Genomic DNA, 25,172 nt, shown 5'->3' with positions numbered 1-25,172 from the left:
CTTGGCAACTTTTCCCACGGGTCTGTCGGATCCCCCACCCCGTTAAAAAAAAACGCAGTCGCGATGTTTTTAAACCTTTAGCCGTCCATTCTGGGTGTGGTCAATCTGATACGCATGTGGCTCCTCGTCCCGGTAAAGTCCTCTTTAACTCATCTCATATCGCAAAGCTCGAGTTTGTTCTGATTCAGCACAAAATGAGGTACTCCTGAGCTTTAGGTACTTGGTTCCCAGTACATGCGGTGCCGAGGCGCAGCACAGCGAAGGGACTACAGCACACGTTCCACGTTGATCTGACACATTGGCGAGGTGATTCCTTATTTCGATCCTATCTCCTGCTGGATATTAGTCATTTGGTACAACATGTTATTCACTCCAGTGAGCTAAACTGTGCGTTACTCTGAAAAGGAGAATCCCCTCCACCCCCCAAGAATCTGTTTCGTTTCGAGATGTGATTGATGTATTCGTGCAAACTGGTATATTGCTCCTTTTTTTAGTAAATGGATCTTTGAAGTCACAGATACTCGCATATGGGCAACAGTCTGTCTCTCACACCCCGCACGCACAAACATAGCTGTAATTCACATTGTCTCCATAAGGATGTGTTGTTGACCGGTTCTTCAAACGGAGAGCCCAGGAATCTACGAGTATTGCAGTCTCAACTGAGGAGGGCTGAAGGATTTCGGCAGACGCTCCCGAGAAAGGCGCCGCGAAACGCAGGAGGAGTTCATTTAGTTTGATTTTTGCCGGCATTTTAGGACCGGTTCTCCAAGATCGCTCTGTCAAGTTCATCGCCTCAAATGGGAGTCTTCAGCGCGTCCACAATTCTACAATGGGAGCAAGTAGTCTCGCGGCAGATTTGAGGAGAATGCTGCATGGTTGCATTAGCAGGCGCGTCGGTCACAGAAACAGTCACCGGCGTTGCGGTGGGTTTCAGTACAAATGGGTTACCTTGCAACATCGTTTTTGAGTTTCCGAGCTGCAGCTATGTGGAGTAATGATGTTGTAAGTACGCCCGCTGCTTCCCTCCGTGCGTTTGTGCAGCCACACTCACTGCAGTTCTTATACTTTGCTGTGAAAAGCTCTTATTCCGAAACACATATGATTTCATTTTCTACGCTGCAGGTCTTTGTTTGGACAATATGCCATCTTCTCGGTCTAAGTCTCGCTCTGTTGAAACTGAGGTCCGTTTGTCCCGTATAGAAATCAGCTTATTTTTCCTCATTCCTCTCAGCGTGTGCGCTGCTAATTTTATTTAAAGCTACAACGGCGAACGGGAATTTGCGTTATCGCTTGGATGGGACTTTTTAAAAAAAAAATCAAAAGAATTGGTGGAAAACGCAGCACGTTTATTTTCTCTCTTAATCGGGCTTACTGCATTTTATGCCCACTGTAGACCAACTTTGCATACTTTCATACTTCGTTAGTTCCTGGCGCAAGAACAGCTACCGAACGCAAAGAGAATAAACTGGATCTCAAAGTGGCAATCTGCGGAGATGCAACGATCCACAAAATTACCCTGGGTGTCGCGAGCCACGATATGAAAACCTTTCCAACATGCCAGCGAGCAAATGCATTTCGTGATGTCCAAGGTATGTCACATATATTGCGCCCCGCACCATACTGAGAACTGCCTGTAACAGTTACAACTGTAGGGGGCGCTGCAGCCTCTCACCTCAAATTGCTAACGCAACCCATGTGAAAAGAAATTATCTTTAGAATAAAACTTCATCGCAATTTATTTCATGTGGATTTTTGGCCAACTTACCTTATCAACGTTAATGCCGATTGTATCTCACACGAGCATGTGAGAGAAATCTTAAGCTTCTAAAAAATATAGTTGCGTACTCGCTCATTGTTAAAATGTAATATCCATTAGTAAGATTTGATCTAAAACGTTTCGATAAGATTACTAATACATAAATTCATGACAGTTACTTGTTTTAAAATACCATGGACTAGACCAGAGCTTAAACTGATTCATCCGTTCATTACGAAGTATAAAACGCCCACTTGGTCGAATGATTTATTTCGTGACTTCAGGTACTAAAATAGATCCTCGAGTCCTTGTTAAGTTGATATACCGCTACTACCACTGCAAATCAGCCTGACATGGGCCGATGATTGCACATTTAAATCCCCCCCCCCCCACCCCGACCACCACCACCTTCCGACACGTTAATTGAAATGTGCGTTTCTTCTATTGCTGCCTGACCATGAGGTGCGTTATTAAAATGTGTCCAGACTCGGTGCCCCATTTACGTTGTAGCATCGAATGTCAGACTGGGGGAAGACAAGTTAGCGAGCTATACAGCCGCATAGTATCATGCAGCAATAAACCCCGGTGAAAAATCATATATGGCCGATGCAATAAAGTGATATGATTTCTTGAATTTGTGTAATGGAACGTGACCCCAGTAAGCAAGACCGGCTCCGAATTATTTGCGAGCCGCCGAAAGCCTTCCTATATTCTTATAAAACCTGTCCTGAATACTCAGTAGTATGTAAATTAGGTCAGATGCCTTTTTTTGGTCTTCATGACGAGGGAGAAAAAAGCTCCCAGAATATGCAGAGACTGCGCTTTCCTTTGTCCTTATTTGGTGAATAGGTGCACTTTTACATGCCGATGCCTTGTGGATGCTTATGAAATGTAAAAGAGGGGAGAGTGGAAAGAGGGAAAGGTGTTTGTTTCGGCGCAATCTGCAGATTTTTGGTTAAATCTTCACCTTTGCAGGGGATGGAGTTTCCGAAAATGGGACGCTTCGGATTTCTTGCGGTGGTGGTTCTGGATCTGCTAATGTTCCACTTGGATCTAATCGGAGGGCAGCTGGGTTACCCGACCCTTAACATCGCCATCATTATGGGCAGAAGCCCCGACAGCACGGGCTTCAGGGATATGTGGATAAAGGAAGATGCCCCCGACTTTCCCGTTGATGTCAACGTGGTGACCGTGGCGGTGAACCAGACTGATCCGAAGAGTATTATCACCCACGTGTGCGATCTGATGTCAGGCACCAAGATCCACGGCGTGGTGTTCGGCGATGACTCGGACCAGGAGGCTATTGCTCAGATTTTGGATTTTATTTCCTCCCAGACTTTTATCCCTATCCTGGGAATTCACGGCGGATCTTCCATGATCATGGCAGATAAAGTAAGTGCAGTGGAAATGTTCCTTCTCACATTCTTTTCTTTACAGAAATAACCGTCCCTCTCTACTCAGTTGAAAACTTCCGTCGAGAAGTGTGTACTGATCCCCCTTGGAGGTTGCGGACAGGTAAGGTAATAGCAGCACCAGCATGTCAAATACCGAGAAAAAAAATCATCTCAGCCTCTGTAAACTCGGACATTCTGATCTGACCTTTATTTTGCTTGATGCTAGTTTTCCTTTTGATATGACTGGCATTGCTTTGCACGAGGGAGGGGCCATTTTTTGGGGGGTTTTTGACATGCACGCACAAGAGCAAGTTCTGAGCATTCAACAGCGCACTCCCAAAAGTTCCCAGGTCCACCTCCAAGTTTTGAAAGCAGCCGATTTCAACAGACAGTGCACAACATGGACTTCGCCATGTGTTCTGGTACTTTAAAGTGTACCGTGCCACTTTAAATGAAGAAGCCAGGATGTGGAGTTTGTTGCCGTGGCTCTGCGAGTGAGGGGGCGCAGTGGAGTTACTTTTCACTGAATTCATTCATGCACTCGACTGAGTCAGACTTGGATTTGCAAGCGAATCAACTTCAAATCAGTATTGCCAAAAGTTATTTTAAGACAACAATCCAAATACATTATGAACGACAATAACTAAGGATTAACAGCAAAGTTTAAAAAAAACATCTTAAGTGGATTGTTGAGGAGCAAAGTAATCTTATATCAGCACGAGTAAATTACCATTTATCTAAATGGTTACAGCCTGAGGGCATTATTGGTTAAACTCCCAAATTAAAGACAATTTAACTCCTGAAATGTTCCAGTAAGGAGTAGAAAAATCCAAAATAAGAACAAAATAGTTTCAGAAGTTCAAGTACTATTTCGGTCTTTACCGCACATAATACTTAGGGGACTTTAATTTCATTGTGGATAAACGTTTATTTGTATCAGTCACACTTCCTCTGGAGAGCTTTGCAAAGCTATGCATAAATGCGTGAAATTTAGAAGCACCACAGTACAGGGCTGTTGCACTACTGGAGAAGGAGAGGCTGGTTTGGGTGAAGAAGCCCCTCAGTTACTGTAGTGGTGTATAAACCCGGGGGCTGCATGAGTGGCAATAATCTTACTGATTTTAAGGAATGCTTTAGGACATTACTGAAGCCATTGACTATGAATGCAAGAATGAAAGAAATTGCATGGTTTATTTTTGTAAAGTTTTAAAAAATATGAATAAAGTTATTCTGATATATAAAAATATGACAGGTAGAAGAGTGAAGCAAAATTCTGATACACACTTAATCTCAGCTTTGAGGTGATTTTATAAACCATTGCAACTTGAAAATGAAGAAAAATGGAAATGGACAATTTTAACGCACCTATCTGGCACCACATTCAAACTCCTGGAATACATAGTTTTTTTCCCTCGGGTGATTAACTCACAAATTATAAATGCACAAAATAGCAGAGCATGGAGCAAAACTAAATTACTTAATGATCATAATTAAATTGTTGTTATTGTATTGCATGTATTAACATGCATTTGATATCGGATATGAGCATAATGACCAGCTGGAAATTCTAATAATTATAAAGTTCAGATTAAAATAAAGGCACACATTTAACTTTGTGTTACTTTATGATGCTACTATAACCTATATTTTTAAAAGTTTGTCACTTTTTCTATAAGCTTTGTGTTTAAAATTACATTAAATATACAAAAAGTGACCTCTAATGTATGCAGATATCAGAAACAGTGAGTAGGAGAATTAAATTGAAAAAGGCCAATGACTTCAATAAAGTCATTAAATAAAAGGAAAGATGAGGAACTGGGAAAAGAACAGTGAAAACTATTTATTTATTCATTTATGGGATGTGGGCATCGCCAGCTAAACTGGCATTTATTGCCCATCCCTGGGCAATTGGCAGAAGAGGTACTGCAGATGCTGGAAATCTAGAGCAATACAGACAATTTGAGGGATGAGCTCAGCAGATCAGCCAGCGTCTGTGAATGGGAATAACGGTTGATGTTTTGGGCCACGATCCTTCATCTGGACGATTAACTATTAAACAAAGTTATTAAAAAAAACAAAGAAGTCACTGAAAGTGAAAAAGTAAATCACGTTAAGTACATAAAACCATAAGATGTAGCAGTCATTCAGCTCATTGAGCCTGCCATTCGATCATGACTGATTTCAACCCCATTTTCTTGCCTTCTCCTTGTAATTTTTGATACCCTTACTATTCAAGAACCTATATTCAAGAACCTCCACTTTGACTCTGCCTCTACAGCGGTCTGTCACAATGACTTGCACAGATTCACTATCTTCCTCTCTGTTCTAAATGGACTTACCTCAATTGTGAGGCTCTGCCTTCTGGTCCTAGACTCATCCATTATAGGAAACATCCTCTCAACATCCATTCTATCTAGGTCTTGATATATTTGAGGTTTCAATGAGATCCCCACCCCTCCCACATGCTTCTAAACTCCAGCGAATACAGGCCGAGAGCCCGAGTGGAAATAAATGTTAAAAGTTGGAAGTGATGGCGTACTCCAGTGAAGAGGAAGGGAAATGTTAATTATTTTAAAAGAAATGTTCAGGGAAAAGGACATTATTTCAATATCTAATTATGAAAATACAATTAATTTTCTGCACAGCTTTGGTTTTCATACTGCGAGCAAGTCCCTGTAGACTGTGGTAGAACTAGAAGAGAGGGCAAAGTTATGAAAGTGAATAGTTTTTGTTCAGAATTTATTATTAGATTGGAGACTTGGGACAAAATAAATCTCTCTAATGCGGTGTGCATTAAAGAATGCCTAGAAAATCTGTTCTATCTGGCAGGTTAAGTAAACTGAAAATTAATAATTTCTGGATTACAAGACATATACTATGAGTTCCTGGAAGCTAAGGGTGTTACTATCTACATGAGTGGGTATCAAATACTTCCTATCAACAGTGAAAATAATCAGATGAAGAACTGAAGATTTAAAACAGACCCAGACAACTGCAGGATAATTCATTTATTATTTATAAAGGGAGAAAAAGGGAAACTATAGAAACTGTACCAAGAAATTTGTTAGAGGCATGATTAAATCTACACGTCCTAATGAGGAACAACCACAGAAGAGTTGGAGACTACAAATGTTGTGCTCGAAATGGATCTGGAATCTCACCTGCAGGAAGCATAATGAGTTGTCATTCAGGTGCAGTAAGTCAGAGGGAGCTAATGGATAGCTGGTCCTTATTACAAAGCGTTTGAAGTATTTATTTATTTTATTGAGATACAATGCTGAATAAGCCCTTCGGGACCTTCAAGCTGTGTCACCTAGCAACCCTCCATTTAACTCTAGTTTAATCACGGGATAATTTACAATGATCAATTAACCTACCAGCCAGTACATCTTTGTAGTAAGAGAGGAAAGCAGAACACTGGGAGGAAACCCACGCGGTCACGGGGAGAACGTACAAACTCCTTACAGGCAGCGGTGGGAATTGAACCTATGTCACCCATACTGTTGTGCTAACCACTACACTACCATGCCACCCTTTCACTATGGAATGTGATTGCCTGGATGCTGACAATTTGTATTGTATCAGTCATCATGACCTCTTGTTCCATTTGTTGTGCATTTATTGGATCTTTCTAGGAGAACAGAATCATTAAAATAATCATTACAGTTCCCATCAGCTCCCCCTGGATTCCACTATTCATGTGCACTGTAAGGGCAAATTAGAGTGCCTAGTTAACCTACTAACATACTTGGCATGTGGATGGGCATCTGGGGAAACCTATGATTACAGGGAGAACGTGCAAACTCCACATAGACAGCACTGAAGGCCAGGGTTGAACTGGAGATGCTGTAGCTGTGAGACTGACTCTACCAGCTGTGTCACAGTGCAGCACCAAAGAATTCTGAAACCATATGCTTGCATTATTGGCTGTTTATAGAAGATTTACTAGGTAGATTCCTGTGATTCCAGGTACCCCACCTCCTGGGTCATGCTCTTTTCTCGCTGCTGCCGTCGGGAAGAAGGCACAGGAGTCTCAGGACTCGCACCTCCAGTTCCAGGAACAGTTATTACCCTGAAACCGTCACCCTCATCAATCAATAGGGATATCTTGACTCAGCTTTACTCACTCCATCACTGAACTGCTCCCGCAACCTGTGGACTCACTTTCAAGGACTCTTCATCTCATGTTCTCGATATTTATTGCTTATTTATTTACTATTTCTTTCCTTCAGTGTTTGCACAGTTTGTTGTCTTTTGCACACTGATTGTTTGTCCACCCTGTTGGGTGTGGCCTTTATCGATTCTATTATGGTTCTTGGATTTACTGAGTATGCCCGCAAGAAAATGAACCTCAGGCTGGTATATGGTGAACTTGGAAATACGAAGAAAAACTGAGCAGGTTAGGCTTATAAAGAGGAGTTTCGAGATATGGAGGTGATCTTATCAAAGTATACAGTGTTGAAGAGAATTGAGATAGTTGAAAAATTTTTCCTATAGTGGGTGGTCGTCTGAAACAAAATTTCAGGATAGCGAATTGTCTGATGAGGAAGTTATGGGTCTTTTGCACTCAGAGGGTTATGTGTTATTTGAATTCTGTACTCTAGGGAGCAATGAAGATTGAGTCATTGACTATATTGAAGGCAGGAATTGACATGTTTAAATTACAATGGAGTCAAGTGTATGGGAGGATGTAGGAAAAGAATATTAAGGCTACATCTCCAAAATCTGAGCTTGATGGATAGACTGGCCTTTCCTATTTTTTATGTTCTTAGGGAGAAGTGATTCCATGATAATGTTTAAATTCTTTCAAGAAAGTACTGAAAATTAGGTTTGTTGTCATGTATGCTACAATTCAGTTCAAATTGTCTTTGATGAAACTCCGTAAGAATGACGGCTAATCATGCTACGATTGTTTAGCAGGATTCGTGCTTCAAATGGGAAACTAAAATCAAAAATGGGTTAAAAATGTAGGAAATAAGAAGTTTATATGAGAGAGATAATGTCCTACTTGGGCAAAGGGAGACTCCAAGTGCATACCTGGGGTGCAGGTTTGAATTTACGCTGCTTCTCATCTATGTAATCAAACTGGATTCAGAAAACAATGATAAACTTGTTAAAATGATAAAGTCCTAAAAATAGTGAATGAAGCACTTTATAACTAATTAACATTTAAACTAGAATTGATAAATTTGGTTGACAAATGATAAATCTTTGCATTTTGGAACAGGAGGTAGACACAATATTGACATACAGTTTGTATAATAAAGAGATTTGGGACCGGCACAGAAAATGTTGAAGGTGACTGGGAAAATGTCACATTTAGTTCAGAGTTCATGGGGTGATTTAATTAAGCAAGTAAACAAAACATTATAAACAAGAGAAATTCTCCAGAGTAAAATACACAAAATGCTGGAGGAACTCAGCAGGTCAGGCAGCATTTGTGGAAAGGAATAAAGAGTTGGTGTTTTAGGCCAAGACCCTTCATCAGGACTCAATAAAACATTGAACTGCATTGTCACAGTAGTGAAAGTTAAAAGCAATTTGATGGTGCATATCAAGTCTTCAAATACCCTGACTGAAATAACAAAAAGGTACTGGAAATCTGAACTAAAGTACTGGAAAAACTCAGTATGTTAGACAGCATCTGTGGTTAGTGGATCAGAGTTAATGTTTCAGGTCAATCAGGCTGTGGCGGGAGATCATTGATCTAAAATATTAACTCCGTCTCTGTTTCTCTGTCTGTACTCCTCACTCCCTTCCTCTCTTGCCATCGCTCCGTTCCCCCAGATATTCCTGAATTCAAGGATGGTGGTGAATCTTGGTAGCTCAGTTCGAGGTGTTTGATGTTGTGGTGTTTGCTAAACTTGGCAATTAGCTTGCAGATGTCTCATCACCAGTTGAGGAGCCATCCACGTTGCGTAGTTGTTGGTGTTTGTCCCCGGGAGTGCTCACGTTTATATAGCCCCCCGTAGGCTTGCCTCAGTCTGGATTGGCTATCCCTACAGATGACCTTTGAGTTCTATTGACTCATATTTCTTTCTCCCTTAAGGGTTCATAGATGGTGTCTATTTCGGTATGTTTGGTTATTTCGACTGGTGATGAAACTAGTCTGTAAGCAAATTGCCAAGCTTGGTGAACACTGCAACATCAAGCTGCTGAATTCTCTGTCTTTACTCCGTGAAGCACCATATATATTTTTAACCGGATACACGAGAAGAAAATGACAATAGTAATGATCAGAAGCATTTAGTGAATAAAAAAAAGGTTAGAAAACTTTGGAAGATTAAACCATCAGATGAATCTCCTTCATCTTTAATTTTTTCTTGAACTGTCTCCCTGCTCTCCCACTGAGTAATTATACACCAACTCACTTCCTTTGGCTCCTGTTTAATTTAGATGAAGCTCATTTTATGAAATATTATATTGTTCAGTGTCTTCAGTGATGTTATTTGTTCGGTATAGTTGAAAGACTTTGCTCAATCACCTTCACAGCTTTTAGTTCTTCTGCTTTACAGAAATGACCAATTATACCAGAGACAGCATGAGACAGGAACCACAAGTACAATACAACAGGAAGGATTTTAGCATCATATTGTCTAATTATATTAATTACATATCTCACTAGGTAATGCAGTGCAATATTGTTTATTGTTATTACACACCCACCAGTTAATTTAATTTGTAAAATTCAATTGGAATCACAATTTTAACACTGAGTCTCCTTATTAAAGGTATTTTGTTACCCTACATTATTTGCCATTGGTAATTCTGCTTACAAACGTGACCTTTGGGTTACTCTTCAGCTCCTTTTGAGAGATTTATTGATTGCTATGTTTACCGAGGGTATCATACTGTATGGTGTTATGTTCCTCATATGGTTACCTGGAGCTTTAGATCATTAATTCAATGGATGTCGATTCAAATCCCATTTTGGTGGTTACTTTTAGTCTTGTTGGTTTTATGAAGTACAGAGGGTTAGGCGCTGTACAGCATTTTGTGGTATTTCAAGGCCAGTAATATAATGAAGGGTCCCACCCGCCCTGTGTGTCCCACTCCTACATTGGGGAAGAGGCTACACAGCAGCCTTGCCAGGACCAGCGGATTCAAAAACAGCGACTTTCCTCCAAGCTGTCAGGCTGATCAACACCTCTACCCATTAACCGGTCCCACCATATTCCCCAGCAGCGCTACTTTATATACAGATACACCTGTAGCTAGCATCACGTTGCCTACATACAATTAACTAGTCTATGCATATAAGCTAATCTTATGTATTTATATTTATTGTGTTCTCTATGCTCATTCTGTAATTTTATGCTGCATCGAATCCAGAGCAAAAAGCATTCCATTCCCCATTACACTGCGGCTGCCGAGTGACAATAAACCGTCTTGAATTTACAGCACACCACAGGATCGCATCAGTAATTATGCTCCAGACGCAGGCCTCCTGCAATCCTTCTCTCTCAATTTGAACCATTTCTTTCTCCCTCATGTTTTTATTCATCTTTTCTTATGTATCCGTGATAGCCACCTTACTTTCCTGATAGTATTCATTTTCTAAATGTCCTAATCTCATGACTCCTTTCCCCTTTTTACCCAATCTCCAATGTCTCCATATGTCATTTGGGGAGGAGCAGCAAGGCAAGGGAATATACAATAAAAGGGAGAATATTGAGTGTTGTGGATGGATAAAGGGAGCACATGGCATCAAAGGTTAAAAAGGCATCATTATTAGTCAGGTCATGGAATAAAAGAGCAAAGGAGATTGAATGTGAATAACGTGTCCAGTTTTTATTGCCACATTACAAGACAGGTGCATTTGAAAGAGTACAGAAGAGGTTTATAAGGATGTTTTCAGAATTAGAATATTGTACATTTTAGTTGAGGATTGGGTAAGATAGAACAGTGACTTAAAGGACAGTGGGCCAAGTGCTGGGAGATGGGATTTGGATGGAAAGTCAAAACGTCTCCTTTGGCGTTATAGTTTCTCTCCAATGCTGTGATCAAGCCTTTTCATATCTGTAACAGCCTCTGTCAGATCAGCTCTCTGCCTTCCCTTTTTGGGAGAAAAGATCATTCTCGACTGGTCAGCCTTTCTTCGCTAGTACCTTTACTTTAGACCAGTACCATCGATGTGAATAGAACATAGAACAATACAGCACAGTACAGGCCCTTCGGCCCACAATGCTGTGCCGACCCTTAAACCCTGCCTCCCATATAACCCCCCACCATTTTCTTGCCTGCTATTAGTGGTTGTACAAATGGAGGAGTAATCCAAAAGCGTGGATAAAAAGGAACAGTTTATACGAGTATCACACCATCATGATAATCTGAGAGTTTGAATGCAGATTTCCATGATTTCTAAATAAATGTAAATATTCAAAGCTAAGTATCCCTCTTCTGATTTTTACCAGTGAAGTAAACTGATTTATAAAGATTTGTTTTGCTTATATTTTGTATGCCCCTTTTCCTTTATATTTATTAATAAACTGTACCACAATTCAGAGTCCTAGCGCCTTGTATTCAATTCTGATTTCCAATGCTGTATGTGTGGTTCGCACAGGTTTCCTCTGGGTGTTCTAATTCCCACCCTCTGCCATCCAAAAAATAAGCAGCTTGGTATGTTATTTAACCACTGTGAATTTTCCCTAGTGCATAGAATGAGTCATGGACTCGGGAGTTGATCTTAATAAAACCATAAAGCATAGATGCAGAGTCGGGCCATTTGGCCCATTGAGTCTGCTCCACCATTCAACCATGGCTGATTTATTATCCCTCTCAACCACATTCTCCTGCCTTCTCCCCAGAGCCTTTAATACCCTCACTAATCAAAGGACTACGATCCGGGTGCGTGTCAATGGGACTAAACAACATTAGTTCAGCATAGACTAGATGGGCTGAATGGCTGTTTCTGTGCTGCAGAGTTAGAAACATAGAAAACCTACAGCACAATACAGGCTCTTCGGCCCACAATGCTGTGCTGAACGACTCTATGAGTCTATGAAGGGATAAAGAAGAAGTAGTCTTTTTTCCTTGGGGAATGGAGTGAGGTGCTGGTACAGGATCACTCAGTATGATTAAACTTACTAACTATGAATTTATAAGGCCAACAACAATAGGAGCAGAAGTAGGCCATTCAGCCCATTGTGTCTGCTCTACCATTCCACTATGGCTAATTTATTATCCCACTAAATGCCACTCGCTCGCCTGTAACTGTTCTGACACCCTGACTAATCAAGAACCTATCAATTTCTGCTTTACATATACCCAATGACTTGGTCTCCTCAGCTCTCTGTGGCAATGAATTTCACAGCTTCCAAACTACTCTCTGGCTAAAGAAATTCTTCCTCATCCGTGCTATAAATTGTCACCCCTCTGTTTTGAGGCTGTGTTCCCTGGTTCTACACTCCCCCACTATAGGAAACACCTTCTCCATATCCACTAGGCCTTTCAATATTTGGTAGATTTCAATGAGATCCACCCTCATCCTTCTAAACTCCTGTGAGTACAGTTCCAGAGCCACCACAGTGCTCCTCATAAGTTACTCCTTGATTCCTGGGATGATGTGTGGAGAACAAAATGGGATTGGCATGGGAGTGGTGTTGGTGGGTCAGCTTCAACTTGGTGGGTCTTGCAGCATGTTTCTGCATTCAAGTTCTGACACATTTTGTTATTTTTTCAATCCTTTTTTACGTTGATTTTGAACCTAGCCATGTTCTTAATAGAGTTAAGAAATAGCTGGAACACAAGGGAGATCTTATTATTTGAATATGCAAAGTTACTCAGTAGTTCAAGCTTTCACTTAGTATAACGATTTTACTCACAGCTTATGTTTCGAACCACAGCGATGTCCCAAGAATCACATTATATGGCCTGTGCATCATTTAAATTTATTTGTTCATTCATAGGATATAGATGTCACTGGCATGGTGACTATTTAATATTCATAACTAATTAACCTTGTGAAATATTAATTGATTTTTAATTAAACTTTTTCAGTGTCCGGTTAAGAGTCAAATGCATTGCTGTAAGTTTAGTGCCGGGTATAGGCTGGTCTGGGTTAAGATTACAGTCTTCAGTCCCTAAATGTATTTAAGCGAACCAATCAGGTTTTTCCACTGATAATCACAATTAAGCTGTCAACATCCCTTTTCTTTTTTATTTTCAGATTTAATGTTGAAAACAAGAATTACCAATCCATTTACTTTATTCTCGCTGAAAATATAAACTGATTTCTTTATTGTTCTTTCAACCCCTACAGATATTATTTTTGTTTATTTTCCCTTCTCTCTTTCTGTGCATTGACTGCCTTGTTATATGCTTTGTCTACTTTTTGCTCTCTCAGCTTGAGTAGTTTTTTGGCCTTTGCGCTGAATTGCATGCCCCTCCTTTATCTTTCCAAACAGCCTAGTGACATGGGAGACAAATAATTGAGGGGAGAAATATGCAAATATTAAGAACCATGGAATGGAAGTCAGGCAAAATTCAATGCTATTTTCATTATTACTTGTTACTGCCTTGATTAAAATATGCTCAGTGGCCTCTTTATTAAGTTCCTCCTGTACCTAATGAAGTGGCCACTGAGTGTATGTTCATGGTCTTCTGTTGCTGTAGCCCATCCAATTCAAGGTTTAAAGTGTTGTGCATTTAGAGATACTCTTCTGCACTCTACTGTTGTAACGTGTAGTTAGCTGAATTACTGTCATCTTCCTGTCAGCTTCAGCCAGTCTGACCTCTCTCATTCACAAGGCGTTTTCACCCACAGAACTGCCGCTTACTGGATGCTTTTTTTTTGTTTTTCGCACCATTCTCTGTAAACTCCAGAGACAGCTGTGTGTGAAAATCCCAGGAGATCAGCAGTTCCTGAGATACTCAAACCAGCCTGTCTGGCACCAACAATCATTCCACAGTCGAAATCATTTAGATCACATTTCTTCCCCATTCTGATGTTTGGTCTGAATAACAACTGAACCTCTTGACCATGTCTGCATGCATATATGCAGTGAGTTGCTGCCACATGATTGGCTGATTAGATATTTGCATCATGTACAGATGAACGTTAGAACTTAGTCACTGAGTATGGATTGTAAGAGATGGTGGAGACAATTCAAACTTGGATTGGAAAGCAAATCTGTCAAATTCATAGGGGTAATGTCTGTAAATACATCTATTAACCCTTTGAGGCAGGTGAAGTGATCCTTATTTCAACCCACTATATCCTTCTGTCACAAAGCTCTAATGTGTTCAGTGTAGGTGCCTGGGGGTCAAATATATTGTAGATAATCCTTGTGTGTAAGTTTGTGGTTTTTTGCCGTGTTAAGCTTAAAACAGTCAAATATAAGTTTTCCTTAATATTTTCTTAGGTGAGCCAAAGTAAGTATTGACTGAAAACCAGCACAATAAGTTTTAATACAACTACTTCTATTGAAATCGTAGTTATTCCCATACAGTTCACGCACACTCTCCACCTCCCCAAATTATCATGAAACAAATTCCAAGCCACTGGGTTCATGCTGTTATGTAAAGTGGCACATTATCTAGAAATGCTGTTATAAATCATATTGTAAGTAATTGAGAATCAATCTTTGTTCCAACAGCTTTCATGATCTGGCTGAGTCTGGCAAATTCAATCCTCTAATGTGGGATTAGAATGAAATATTTTATCTTGTGCCAAATTGAATATGAAATCATTGCTTCCGATCCCCAAAAAATCACCCCTGTAGGGTTCTGCTCCCTTATAACATGAAATCACCCTTGTAGAATTCAGTATTATAAATTAATTCACATAATATGAAATCACCCCTATATAATTAAGTATCTCTTGGTATCATAAATTAAATCTGTTGCAAATGTCTACGCAGGGACAAAGTGTGGAAGGCTTGAGAATGCACACAGATGAGTCGATCAGTGGACAGGCCTGCAATCTTGAAAAACTATATAAGCCTATTTAGAACTACAATTCTAAGGGAATCAAAGATAGACTTGCATGAATTGCATTTGGAGTGAAATGTTCTTACAGAATTGAATACAGTGGCTGCCATTCCATTGTAATTTATTTACAATTTGAACTCAATTTGACTACAAGTTTATGAATGACACTAGGTCAATGTGGAAAGCTCTTGTAGAAACAACACCAAACATAGGATTTAGATTGAAGTTTCTTTGTTGTTGATGTTCCAACTCTCCGGTATTTTAGTAGATAACCACCATAACGGCATAAAGTTGGCTCTGTTACACTCTTTTGTGACTGGGTACAGAATCTGTTTCATTGGTGTGTGTGTGTGTGTGTGTGTGTGTGTGTGTGCGCGTGTGTGTGTGTGCGCATGCGTGTGTGTGTGTGTGCGCGCGTGCGTGCGTTACATTCCACCAGTTGGAGTTGTGTGAAATTAACAGGTTATATCAAAGGGCTTTGCTCTGTTTTGATACCTGTTATTTATCATGCAAAATTTGCAAGGATGTTTTTGGGACTTGAGGACCTGGGTTATAGGGGAAGGTTGAATAGGCTATGGACTTTTTACCCTAGAACATAGCAGAATGAGGGGAAGATTTGTTAGAGGCATACAGAATTATGAAGTGTGTAGATAGCGTAAATGCAAGCTGGCTTTTTCCACTAAGATTGGGTGAAGTTAGAACTAGGAGTCATGGGTTAAGGGTGAAAAGTGAAATATTCAAGGGGAACGTGAGGGGGATGTTTTTCACTCAGAGGGTGTTGAGAGTGTGAAATGAGCTGCCAGCTGAAGTGTTGAATGTGGATTTGATTTCAACATTCAAGTGAAATTTGGATAAGTATATGGGTGGGAGTGGTATAGAGGGCTATGGTCCAGGTGCCATAGGACTAGGGAGACTAGTTCAGCATGGACTAGATGGGCTGAAAGGCCTGCTTCGATGCTGTAGGTGCTACGGCCTTCACTGAAACCTGTTCTGCAGCAGGAAGGAGCCATCACCCACAACCATTGTATTATATAGTAAGTGGTTGCTGATGGATTTGTACTGAAAATATTTTGTGTTTTCTACAGTTCTTTACAGTTGTTAGAGTTCACAGAGAGTTTGCGGCAAGTTCGGATTGACCATAGGTAGGTATTCGGTCTGAAGGTCAGGATGTTTGGGAGAATAGACAGAAGACTTGCTAAGTGGGACAAGCTGGTCAAAAACAGATAGGCAAGAGAAGTGATCTCAGAAAGTCAGTAACTACAGGCAGTACACTCCAGAAGTACGGTAGTGTATGTGTTAAATGCCAGGAGTAATCTTTGACATGCATTTCTCTGACGCAAAAGGAAAAGTACAAAGAAATCTAAAGAACCTACCTTTGTTAACTAGTGCACCTTTGTAATTATAGATTTAATTTTAGGTCAATAGCAATGAGCGGCTTTGAATTTTATGCAATGTTTATTAAATGCAAAAATCAAACTGTCAGGCTTCTTGCTGAGGATAGCAAGAGCATGTGAATAATGAGAAACCATCTGTGAAACTGATGATAGTTCCACGAGGATTGCAATAACTATTATTTTTTTATTCACCTTTTAGAAATAATGTTCTTTCTTCAGAGAGAATAATCAAAAATACACCAAATATATTATGGGCTGATGCCATGGAACTTTTTAAATAAAGGTATTTTTGATTTGATTTTAGAATTCACTTTAACTTTAATTTTTTTTATACAGTTTTAGTCTTACAAAGAAGAATAGTGGCTGAATTATTGGAAGGTGATGCAGTACATTTAAATTTATTTATGAAGAGAGGAAACTCTTCGATTGTTTACGAGGAATGGAGAGGAACAGAAGATCAGCATGCACAAATATTTTTTTTATTTTCAGCTACTGAGTAACAATCAGGGAAGAATGGATCAGCATCTAAGACCTCTTGATTTTTAGTCTGTTAGTTATGTGTGGATTTTAGTGCACGTGGGCGATACACTCAGCTAGATTACTGCGGTAAAAATAAAAATCTATCGTCATATATGTGGACAGATGTTATTGATCACAATGAAATGGCACTTCAAGTTAAATAGATTCCAGAGTCTTGTCATTTCCTACCCACTGCCTGTAAGGAGTTTGTATGTTCTCTGTGTGACCGCGTGGATTTCCTCTGGGTGCTCCAGTTTCATCACTCCGTTCAAGGATGTACGGGTTGGTAGGTTAATTGGTCATTGTAAATTGTCCCATGACTAGGCTCGGATTGAATCTGGGGTCACTGGGTGGCATGGCTTGAGGGGACGGATAGGGCCTATTCTGCACTGTATCTTAGTAAAATAACATTTAAAAATTTCATTAGAAATTAAATACATTGCTATATGACTATATGGTTCCTGTTGTCACAAAATGTATCAAAATGAGACTAGAGACAATAGATTCTTGCCACAAAGGAGTGCAACGACATAAAACATGAATCACTACAGCACAGTAAGGCCCTTTGTCCCATAACATTGTTCTGACCTTTTAACCTACTTTAAGATCAATCTAACCCTTCCCTCCCCATAGCAATCTATTTCTCTATAATCTATTTGACTGTCTAGGAGGTTCTTAAATATCCCTAATGTATCTGCCTCTACCACCACCCCTTCGCAGGGCATTCCACACACTCACCAATCTCTTTTTAAAAATACTTAACTCTGACATTCCCCCCCCCCCCCCCCCCTTTCCTCAAATCACCTTAGAATGATGCTCCCTTGTTTGAGCCATTTCCATCCTGGAAAAAAATGTCAACTGGATCTATATTTCTTATCATCTTGTACAGCTCTATTATGTCACCTCTTACCCTCTTACCTCTGAAGATGAAAGCTAATTTTTTAGTTACATTCATTGGTGATGATAAATTTAAATTAATTGAACATGAATTATCTGTTTTATAGGTTGAATTCCCAATCCTCATTTAATAAATATACCCAGTGGGAATCTGAGTACCCCTGGCACCTGCTCATTAATGCAAATATCTAATCAGCCAATCATGTGGCAGCAACTCAATGCATAAAATCATCTAGATATGGTTAAGCGATTCATTTGTTTTTCAGACAAAATGTTAGAACGCAGAAGAAATGTGATCTAAGTGACTTTGACCGTGGAATGATTTCTGGTGCCTGATAGGGTGGCTTGAGTATCTCAGAAACTGCCAGTCTCCTGAGATTTTCATGCAGTCTAGAGTCTTTAGAGTTTACAGCGAATGGTGTGAAGAACCAAAATAATCCAATGAGTGGCAGTTCTTTGGCCTTATTAATGAGAGAGGTCAGAAGAGAATGGCTGGACTGGTTCAAGCTGACAGGAAGGCAACAGTAACTCAAGTAACCATATGTTACAACAGCAATGTGTAGAAGAGCATCTTTGCATGCACAACGTGTTGAACCTTAAAGCGGATGGGCTATAGCAGCGGAAGACCACAAACATACACTCAGCGGCCAGCTTGAAAGATACAGGAGGTGCAGTTGCTAATAAAGTGGCCAATGAGTGTATGCCAGTGGAAGTGTGATAAACTGAAATAGATCGGACATTTTATTTCCTTTCTCCAAAAAATGTAACACAGATGGTCACTTTAGGCAATGTGGTCATTGTTAGAGGCCTTAAAGAGAAGGCTAATATGCTTTTTTAAAAATGTGGACAGAAACTAAATGACACTGTGGAGCGTCTGGTAGTAAAACTTACCCAATACCTCCACCTGGCTTTATCTTTAAAAGGCCAGTGTTTCCCTGGAAAGTACCTTGAAATGAGAGCATACTGACCTGTTCCACCCATGTGGTTGTGGTGGCAATCAGGTGGGTGGGAACAAAAATGGTATTGAGGCCAAAATGACACAGCCTGAGGCAGAATCCCAATGCTCCTGGCTACCAAATCCCTTCCAAATGTTAAGTTGGCGACCAAGCATTCTAAATCCAGTGAGGTAGAATCTTCTCCTGGAATCACTGCAGTTTGGAATCACCATTGATGCAATCTCAGCATGAACGAGGCAGCAGAAAGGTGAAGATTGCCCGTGGTTAAACAAAACATTCCATGCTGATGTAATTCGCTTACTGGAAACAGATTCTCCATTGAGAACATTGTGTGAATCAAAGAGTTGGAGGAGGTCTGGCCTGATTGTGAATACATGGAAAAAGTCTATTTAAAGAGTAGAGAACACTACATAAACTCTTCCTAGCAAACGCAGGTAATTTCCAAGAAAATGCAATGACTGAGGAAAGCAACAGAACTGTGCAAAAGTCTTAGGCACCTATATACAGCTATGTGCCTAATGCTTTTGCCCAGTACTGTAGCAATTTTATGTATTGCACTGTACTGCTGCCTCATCAGAAAACCAAATTTCATGACAAATGGGAGTGATGATAAACTTGATTCTGATATGGGTCTCTACCGTTGACTGAGAGTGGGAAGGGGGCAGGGAGAGGGGAATCATAGTTGGGAAGAGGGGAAGGGAGAGGGGAGTTAGCGGGAAGCACCGGAGAGACATTCTGTAATGATCAATAAACCAACTGTTTGGAATCAAACGATCTTGCCTGGTGTCTCGGGGTGGGTGTGTCTGCACTCGTGCCACCCCCTGCCCTGGCACTCCTCTGCCACCTGCCCCACACCCCTCCTGCAGCACTCCACCCTCGCCATTCCAAACATCTTTTGCTCCCGCCAGATTTACAAACTCACTCTCCGCCCCCTGTTGACAAATATAGTACTGTGCAAAATTCTTAGGCACCAAAGCAATATATATGTGCCTAAGACTTTTACACAGTACTGTACGTATAGATTTTGTCAGCCTCAGTGACTTTAATCAATGTGAGCATCAGCCTAACTGACAGAGGAATTACTCAAACATCTCCATTTTAACCGGGAAGAATGTTCTCACTAACAGCAGCCCGATGGAAAAGTCACTAGTCTTCAGTGCTCTCCTGGTTTTCAAGCATTGTGGCTTAGACAGGTTATTTGAAAGTAAAGCACAAGGTTAACAAAACAGATCACTCTATGGAATCTTTGGAAACTGTATTTACTGTTCTCGGTTTTTAAAAGCTTGAGACACCCAAGTGTTTCCCCCCCTACAATGGCTTTCAAGATCCCTTAAAAAGGTAAACCAGACTTTTGGAGCGCAAGCTGATTTGACACCCAGAAGGACAAAGTGTATGTTTTTGCATGGAGTACATCATAAGAGAAGCAGTGAATAATTTGACCTCATATAAAGCTGTTTAAAAAAAAGGTGTTCTCATATGCAATCAAATCAGGACACTTGAAGCCAAAGTTTATCAGAAGTGTAACAGGTGCCTTGCATACTGTGCAGTAAATGTCCGGATTAGGTTGAGTTCCAGCACATAAGTACCATTTCAAAGAAAGCAGAGCAGTGCCTCAGTTAACAGATTCCGGGACTTATACATTTCTTGGTGGAGAAGTAGAAGTGTTGAGTGGAGGATGGGAAGGTGCAGAGTATGGGGATGAGATGGTCACTGTAGCAGCTGATAAATCCTTCAGACGCTTGCAAGAGGAAGCATCTGCTTACATGAAACTACCAGTGGGTAATACTGCAAGAGATTCAAATGCCTCTCTTTAAAATGAAAATCATCGAAGTTTAAAGTAAATTTATTATCAAAGTACATATTCAGTGCGTCACTACGCTGAGATTCATTTTCTTACGGGCATTCACAGTAGAACAAAGAAATAAAATAGAATCAATGAAGAACTACACACAAACAATGATTGACAAGCAACCAATGTGCAAATCCAAAAAAGGACAATAGTAATAATAAATGAATACTGTAAGTAAATAAATAACACTGAGAACATGAGTTGTAGTGACCTTGAATGTACATCTATAGTTTGTGGTATCAGTTCAGTGTTGAGGTGAGTGAAGTTAATCATACTAGTTCAGGAGGCTGATGGTTGAATAATTGTTCCTGAATCTGGTGGTGTGGAACCCAAGGCTCTTGTACCTCCTTCCTGATGGCAGCAGTGAGAAGAGAGCACGGCCTGGATTGTGCGGGTCCTTGATGATGAGTGCTGTTTTCCTGTGGCGACACTCCTTTTAGATGTGTTCAGTGTTGGGGGGGGGGGGCTTTTACTGTGATGGACAGGCTGTATCCAGTACTTCTTGTAGGCTTTTCTGTTCTTGGGGATTGATGTTTCCAAACTAGGCTGTGATGCAACCAATTAGGATTCTGTCCACTGTGCATCTATAGAAGTTTGTCAAAGTTTTAAATGACATGCTGAGTTTGCACCAACTTCGAAGGAGAAGTACCTGCTGTGCCCTCTTTGAATGGTACTTCTGTGCTATTGCCAGGACAGATCCACTGGTATGATAATACTCAGGAATTTAAATTACCTTTGTCATCCTGCCCTTCTTGCTAATCCTGAAATGGTGTTAAATGCAATGTTGTAGATATGATAAGGCGAGAATTAATGATAATGGACTTATTTTAAAGTAAAGCCAGAAAATGCATCAGGCGCATATCAACAAGAACCTTATCTTTCAATCCCCAGTTGTCTAATCTGATATTTCCAGAAAACAGAAGTAATGGCTGAAGATAATTCTGGATGAATGCCGTGTAAATGATTAATGTTTGCTCTTGAATCTAATCCTTCACAATGCAATCATAGAAAATAACAAGAGGGATCTTGAGAAGCTTAAAGTTGAAAGTCAGAATGAAGACAAATTCTCTTCAATTCCCAGTGTAGTAATAATGTGACACTCTATGTCTTTTGCATGTTGGCAGGTGGCAACAGAGGTTCAGTATGATTCAAATGTTAGTAATTAAAGTTCAGAGACCTTTTATGATTTATAAATACTTGGGCTACTTGGCTACAGTCTTAGGAGCTGATGGATTTTCTACTCTGAACTCCATAAAGCAGGAACCAGTAATTACTTATGCATTTGTGACAATGTGGAGGCTCCTAACTGTGTCCAAAGCCATAAACCTAAATTATAGATTCAAGGGAATAGTGATTGTAGCCAGACTGGTATAAACTGCTGACAATGGCAATTGATTACTTCCAAGTTAAAACAGTGGAGGTAACTGTTCTTCTCTCATTATGCCCACCTAAACTGTTCAGTAGAAGCCCTCAAACAAACTGATGTGAGGTTCATTGAACTATTTCAAGAGCCTTTTACAAGGCACAAAAGTTTTACAAGACTCAAAAACCACTCCCTTACAAATTATTTTCAGTTTGACTTACATAGTTCTAGCTGTAGATCTGCCTGGATATTGCTCCAGAATGGTTCTGATAGCAAATAGCACTGTCCAGGATGATGAAACATCTTCCTTGTACTTCTTCACCCTTCATTCGATCTTTCAATTCACTCTACTGTGCACAGTTGGTTATGTGTAAGGGTCTGACCGATAACAGTGTCACAGATCTGTCATTGTCATTTCAACATTCAGATGCTTAAATTTAGGTTTCTGTAATAAAGGTGAGGTGATACAGATGACTCACCTACCAGCTGATTTGTCCAAAAGAAGACATTTTAGAAAAATCCAGCCATGTAGATTTAGGACATCGAAGATAGAAGCGTATTGAACTGAAACAGGCCTTTCAACTGCAATGTCTTTTTCAAACATATTGCCAAATTGAATGAAATCACTTCTTCCTGCATACAATGCATGACCCTCCATTCCTGCATAGTAATTATTTAAAAAGTCACTAATGCAGCTATGTTACACAACCACAAATGGCAGCTCCTTCCAAGCACCTGGCATTCTCTGTAAAAAAAACCTGCTCTGCTCATCTTCCTTAAACTTTCACCCTCTCATCTTAAATGCATTCCTACTCTTGGAACATTTGATATTCCTACTCTGTGAAGAAGACTGTGATTTTCTACTGTGTCTATGCCTCTTATAATTTTATAAACTTCTCTAAACTCCCCTCAGCCTCCAATGCTCCAAATAACCCGGATTTATCCAACCATTCCTACAGCTCAATCCAGGCACCATCCTGGTAACCTTCTCTCTACCCTTTCCAAAGCTTCCGTATCCTTCCTGTAATGGGGTAACCAGAAAGGCGCAGAATTTTTTAAAAGCCCTCTACAAAATTTTTGGACGAAGATCAAAACTCCTCAAAACTGTTTAATCAGGTGATGAATTTCTATGTTTCTGTTTGTTCTTAGGATCTGAATGTCGCTGGCAAAGCCAGCATTTACTGTTTACCTTGAATTGTCTTTTATCAGGTCACGCCCCTATCTCCTAAATTTTAATGAAGTCCTAGTCTATGCCACTTCTCCTTGTAACTTATGACCCCAAATTCGTGCAGCATCCTGGTAAATCTTTCCTTCACATTTTCTAGTTTAATAACATACTTCCTATGATAGGGTACACAGCACTCCAAGTGGGGCCACACCAATGTCTTATATAACTGCATCATAACACCCTAACTCCTTTCCTCAGGGCCCTGGCTGACAAAGGCCAGCATGCTAACTGCCTTCTTCACCACCCTATGTACCAGTGATGTTGCTTTCACTTTGTCTATAACACTCCCCAGGACCCTAGCTTTCAAGTGGACATGTTCTTTCTTGGTTTGATCTTCCAAAATGCAATACCTCACTTTTATCTGGATTGAAAGCTATTTGCCAATCCTCAGGCCACATGCTTAGCAAATCAAGGTCCCTCTGTAATTGTTCGTAGCCTTCTACAGTATCTACAAAACCACTTACTTTAGTATCATTTGCAAACTTACTAACAATGCCTTGCGCATTCACATCTAAAATTGTTTGTATAAATTAGAAACAAAAAATGTCCCAGCACCGACACCATGAGATACATGAGAAACAACCCTTCTGCTTCCTATCACTGAGCCAGTTATGAAGCTACTATCCCTCCCTGGATCCCATGAAATCTAAACTTCCAGGTTAGCCTAATATGAAGAGACTTCTATATAGACAGCATCCATTGCCCTACCCTCATCCACCCTCTTTGTTAACTCCTAAGAGAACTCCAAGAGATTTGTCAGACCTGACTTCACATGCGCAAAGCTATTCTGACTGTCCTGAATCAGATCCTGTTTTCCCGGGAAGATCTTGTTCCTCGGAATCCCCACCAGCAAATTACCCCAATACCAATGTCAGTGTCACTGTAGGTCTGTAGTTTTCAGGCTTATTTTTGCTGCTCTTTTTAAACTATGATACCACAGTAGTCCTCCAGAACCTCATATGTGGCCTCACAATTTCTTCTCTAGCTTTCCCACAAGGTCCAAGAATGCACCAGATCAGGCCTTTGGTGGGGATTTATCCATCTCCGTGCACTTTATGGCCTCCAACACCTCCTCATTCATACTTGGTCCAAGACAACACTACTCATTTCCCCCATTCTCTCACCGTATGTTTGGTGTCATATCTATGCATTATACATTATATTATTCTCGGTATCCAGTGTGAAGTACCGTTTTCTACTGCTTCCTTTGAACTTCCTCAATGATAGATGGAAGTGAGAGAAGTGCAGATTAATTTCAGTATTTTTTGGTAATTTATTTTTTTATTGAAGTTCATCATCAAACAAACATTTCCATAAGATGTATTTCAGGTATTGTACATATATATCATATAGTCATATTTACCACAAATCTCCACATAATATTTATCTGAGGTATACACATAGAAAAGAGAGGAAAGAAAGAACAAGCGAAAGGAGAAAACAAGTAGTATTTAAATCTATTCTGTTCCATGGAATTTTGTCTCTAGACGATTGGTACAACTCTTACTATCTTTTCTTTGCTTACCTCTTTTTATTTTTCTGGCAAACAAGTATAGATATTAAAGTCATTTTGAATAACCAAAATAGTATTGATATTAAAGTAATATGGAATAACCAATTAAGTCTGCATATTGCAAGATGTTGGATAAATTGTTAATGTGCCTGATAAATATTATCAGAGCAAATCATTTTTCATACTGGTCTACTTATAAGATGAAATGGCATTTGTATAGTACTGTTAGCATAATAAAACACTTAAAGATCCCTTCGTAAGAGCCTAATCTGGTATAATAATGTTTAAGGAACCTTGGTCAAACCAGTCTGAAGGAGAACATTCAAGATGAAGAAACAGTGGAAAGTGGAAAGGCTTAAGGACAGAGCTCAA

At 40.0% G+C, this 25,172-nt stretch overlaps 1 protein-coding gene across 3 annotated transcripts in view; it reads left to right on the top strand.

The window, feature by feature from the left end:
* Window positions 1-625: 625 nt before the first annotated feature.
* Window positions 626-25,172, top strand: part of grin2aa (glutamate receptor, ionotropic, N-methyl D-aspartate 2A, a) — a 295,273-nt gene continuing 270,726 nt past the window's right edge. For all 3 annotated transcript variants that reach the window (XM_073060333.1, XM_073060332.1, XM_073060331.1), the window contains exons 1-2: window positions 626-1,589; window positions 2,732-3,148. In XM_073060333.1, the coding sequence (XP_072916434.1) occupies window positions 1,569-1,589; window positions 2,732-3,148 (438 nt within the window). In that variant the 5' untranslated portion in view covers window positions 626-1,568. The remainder of the gene's footprint in view (window positions 1,590-2,731; window positions 3,149-25,172) is intronic.

Source organism: Hemitrygon akajei, chromosome 11, assembly GCF_048418815.1.
Source record: "Hemitrygon akajei chromosome 11, sHemAka1.3, whole genome shotgun sequence".
NCBI classification, from domain to species: Eukaryota; Metazoa; Chordata; class Chondrichthyes; order Myliobatiformes; family Dasyatidae; genus Hemitrygon; species Hemitrygon akajei.
This window is presented reverse-complemented; position numbering and strand designations above follow the sequence as displayed.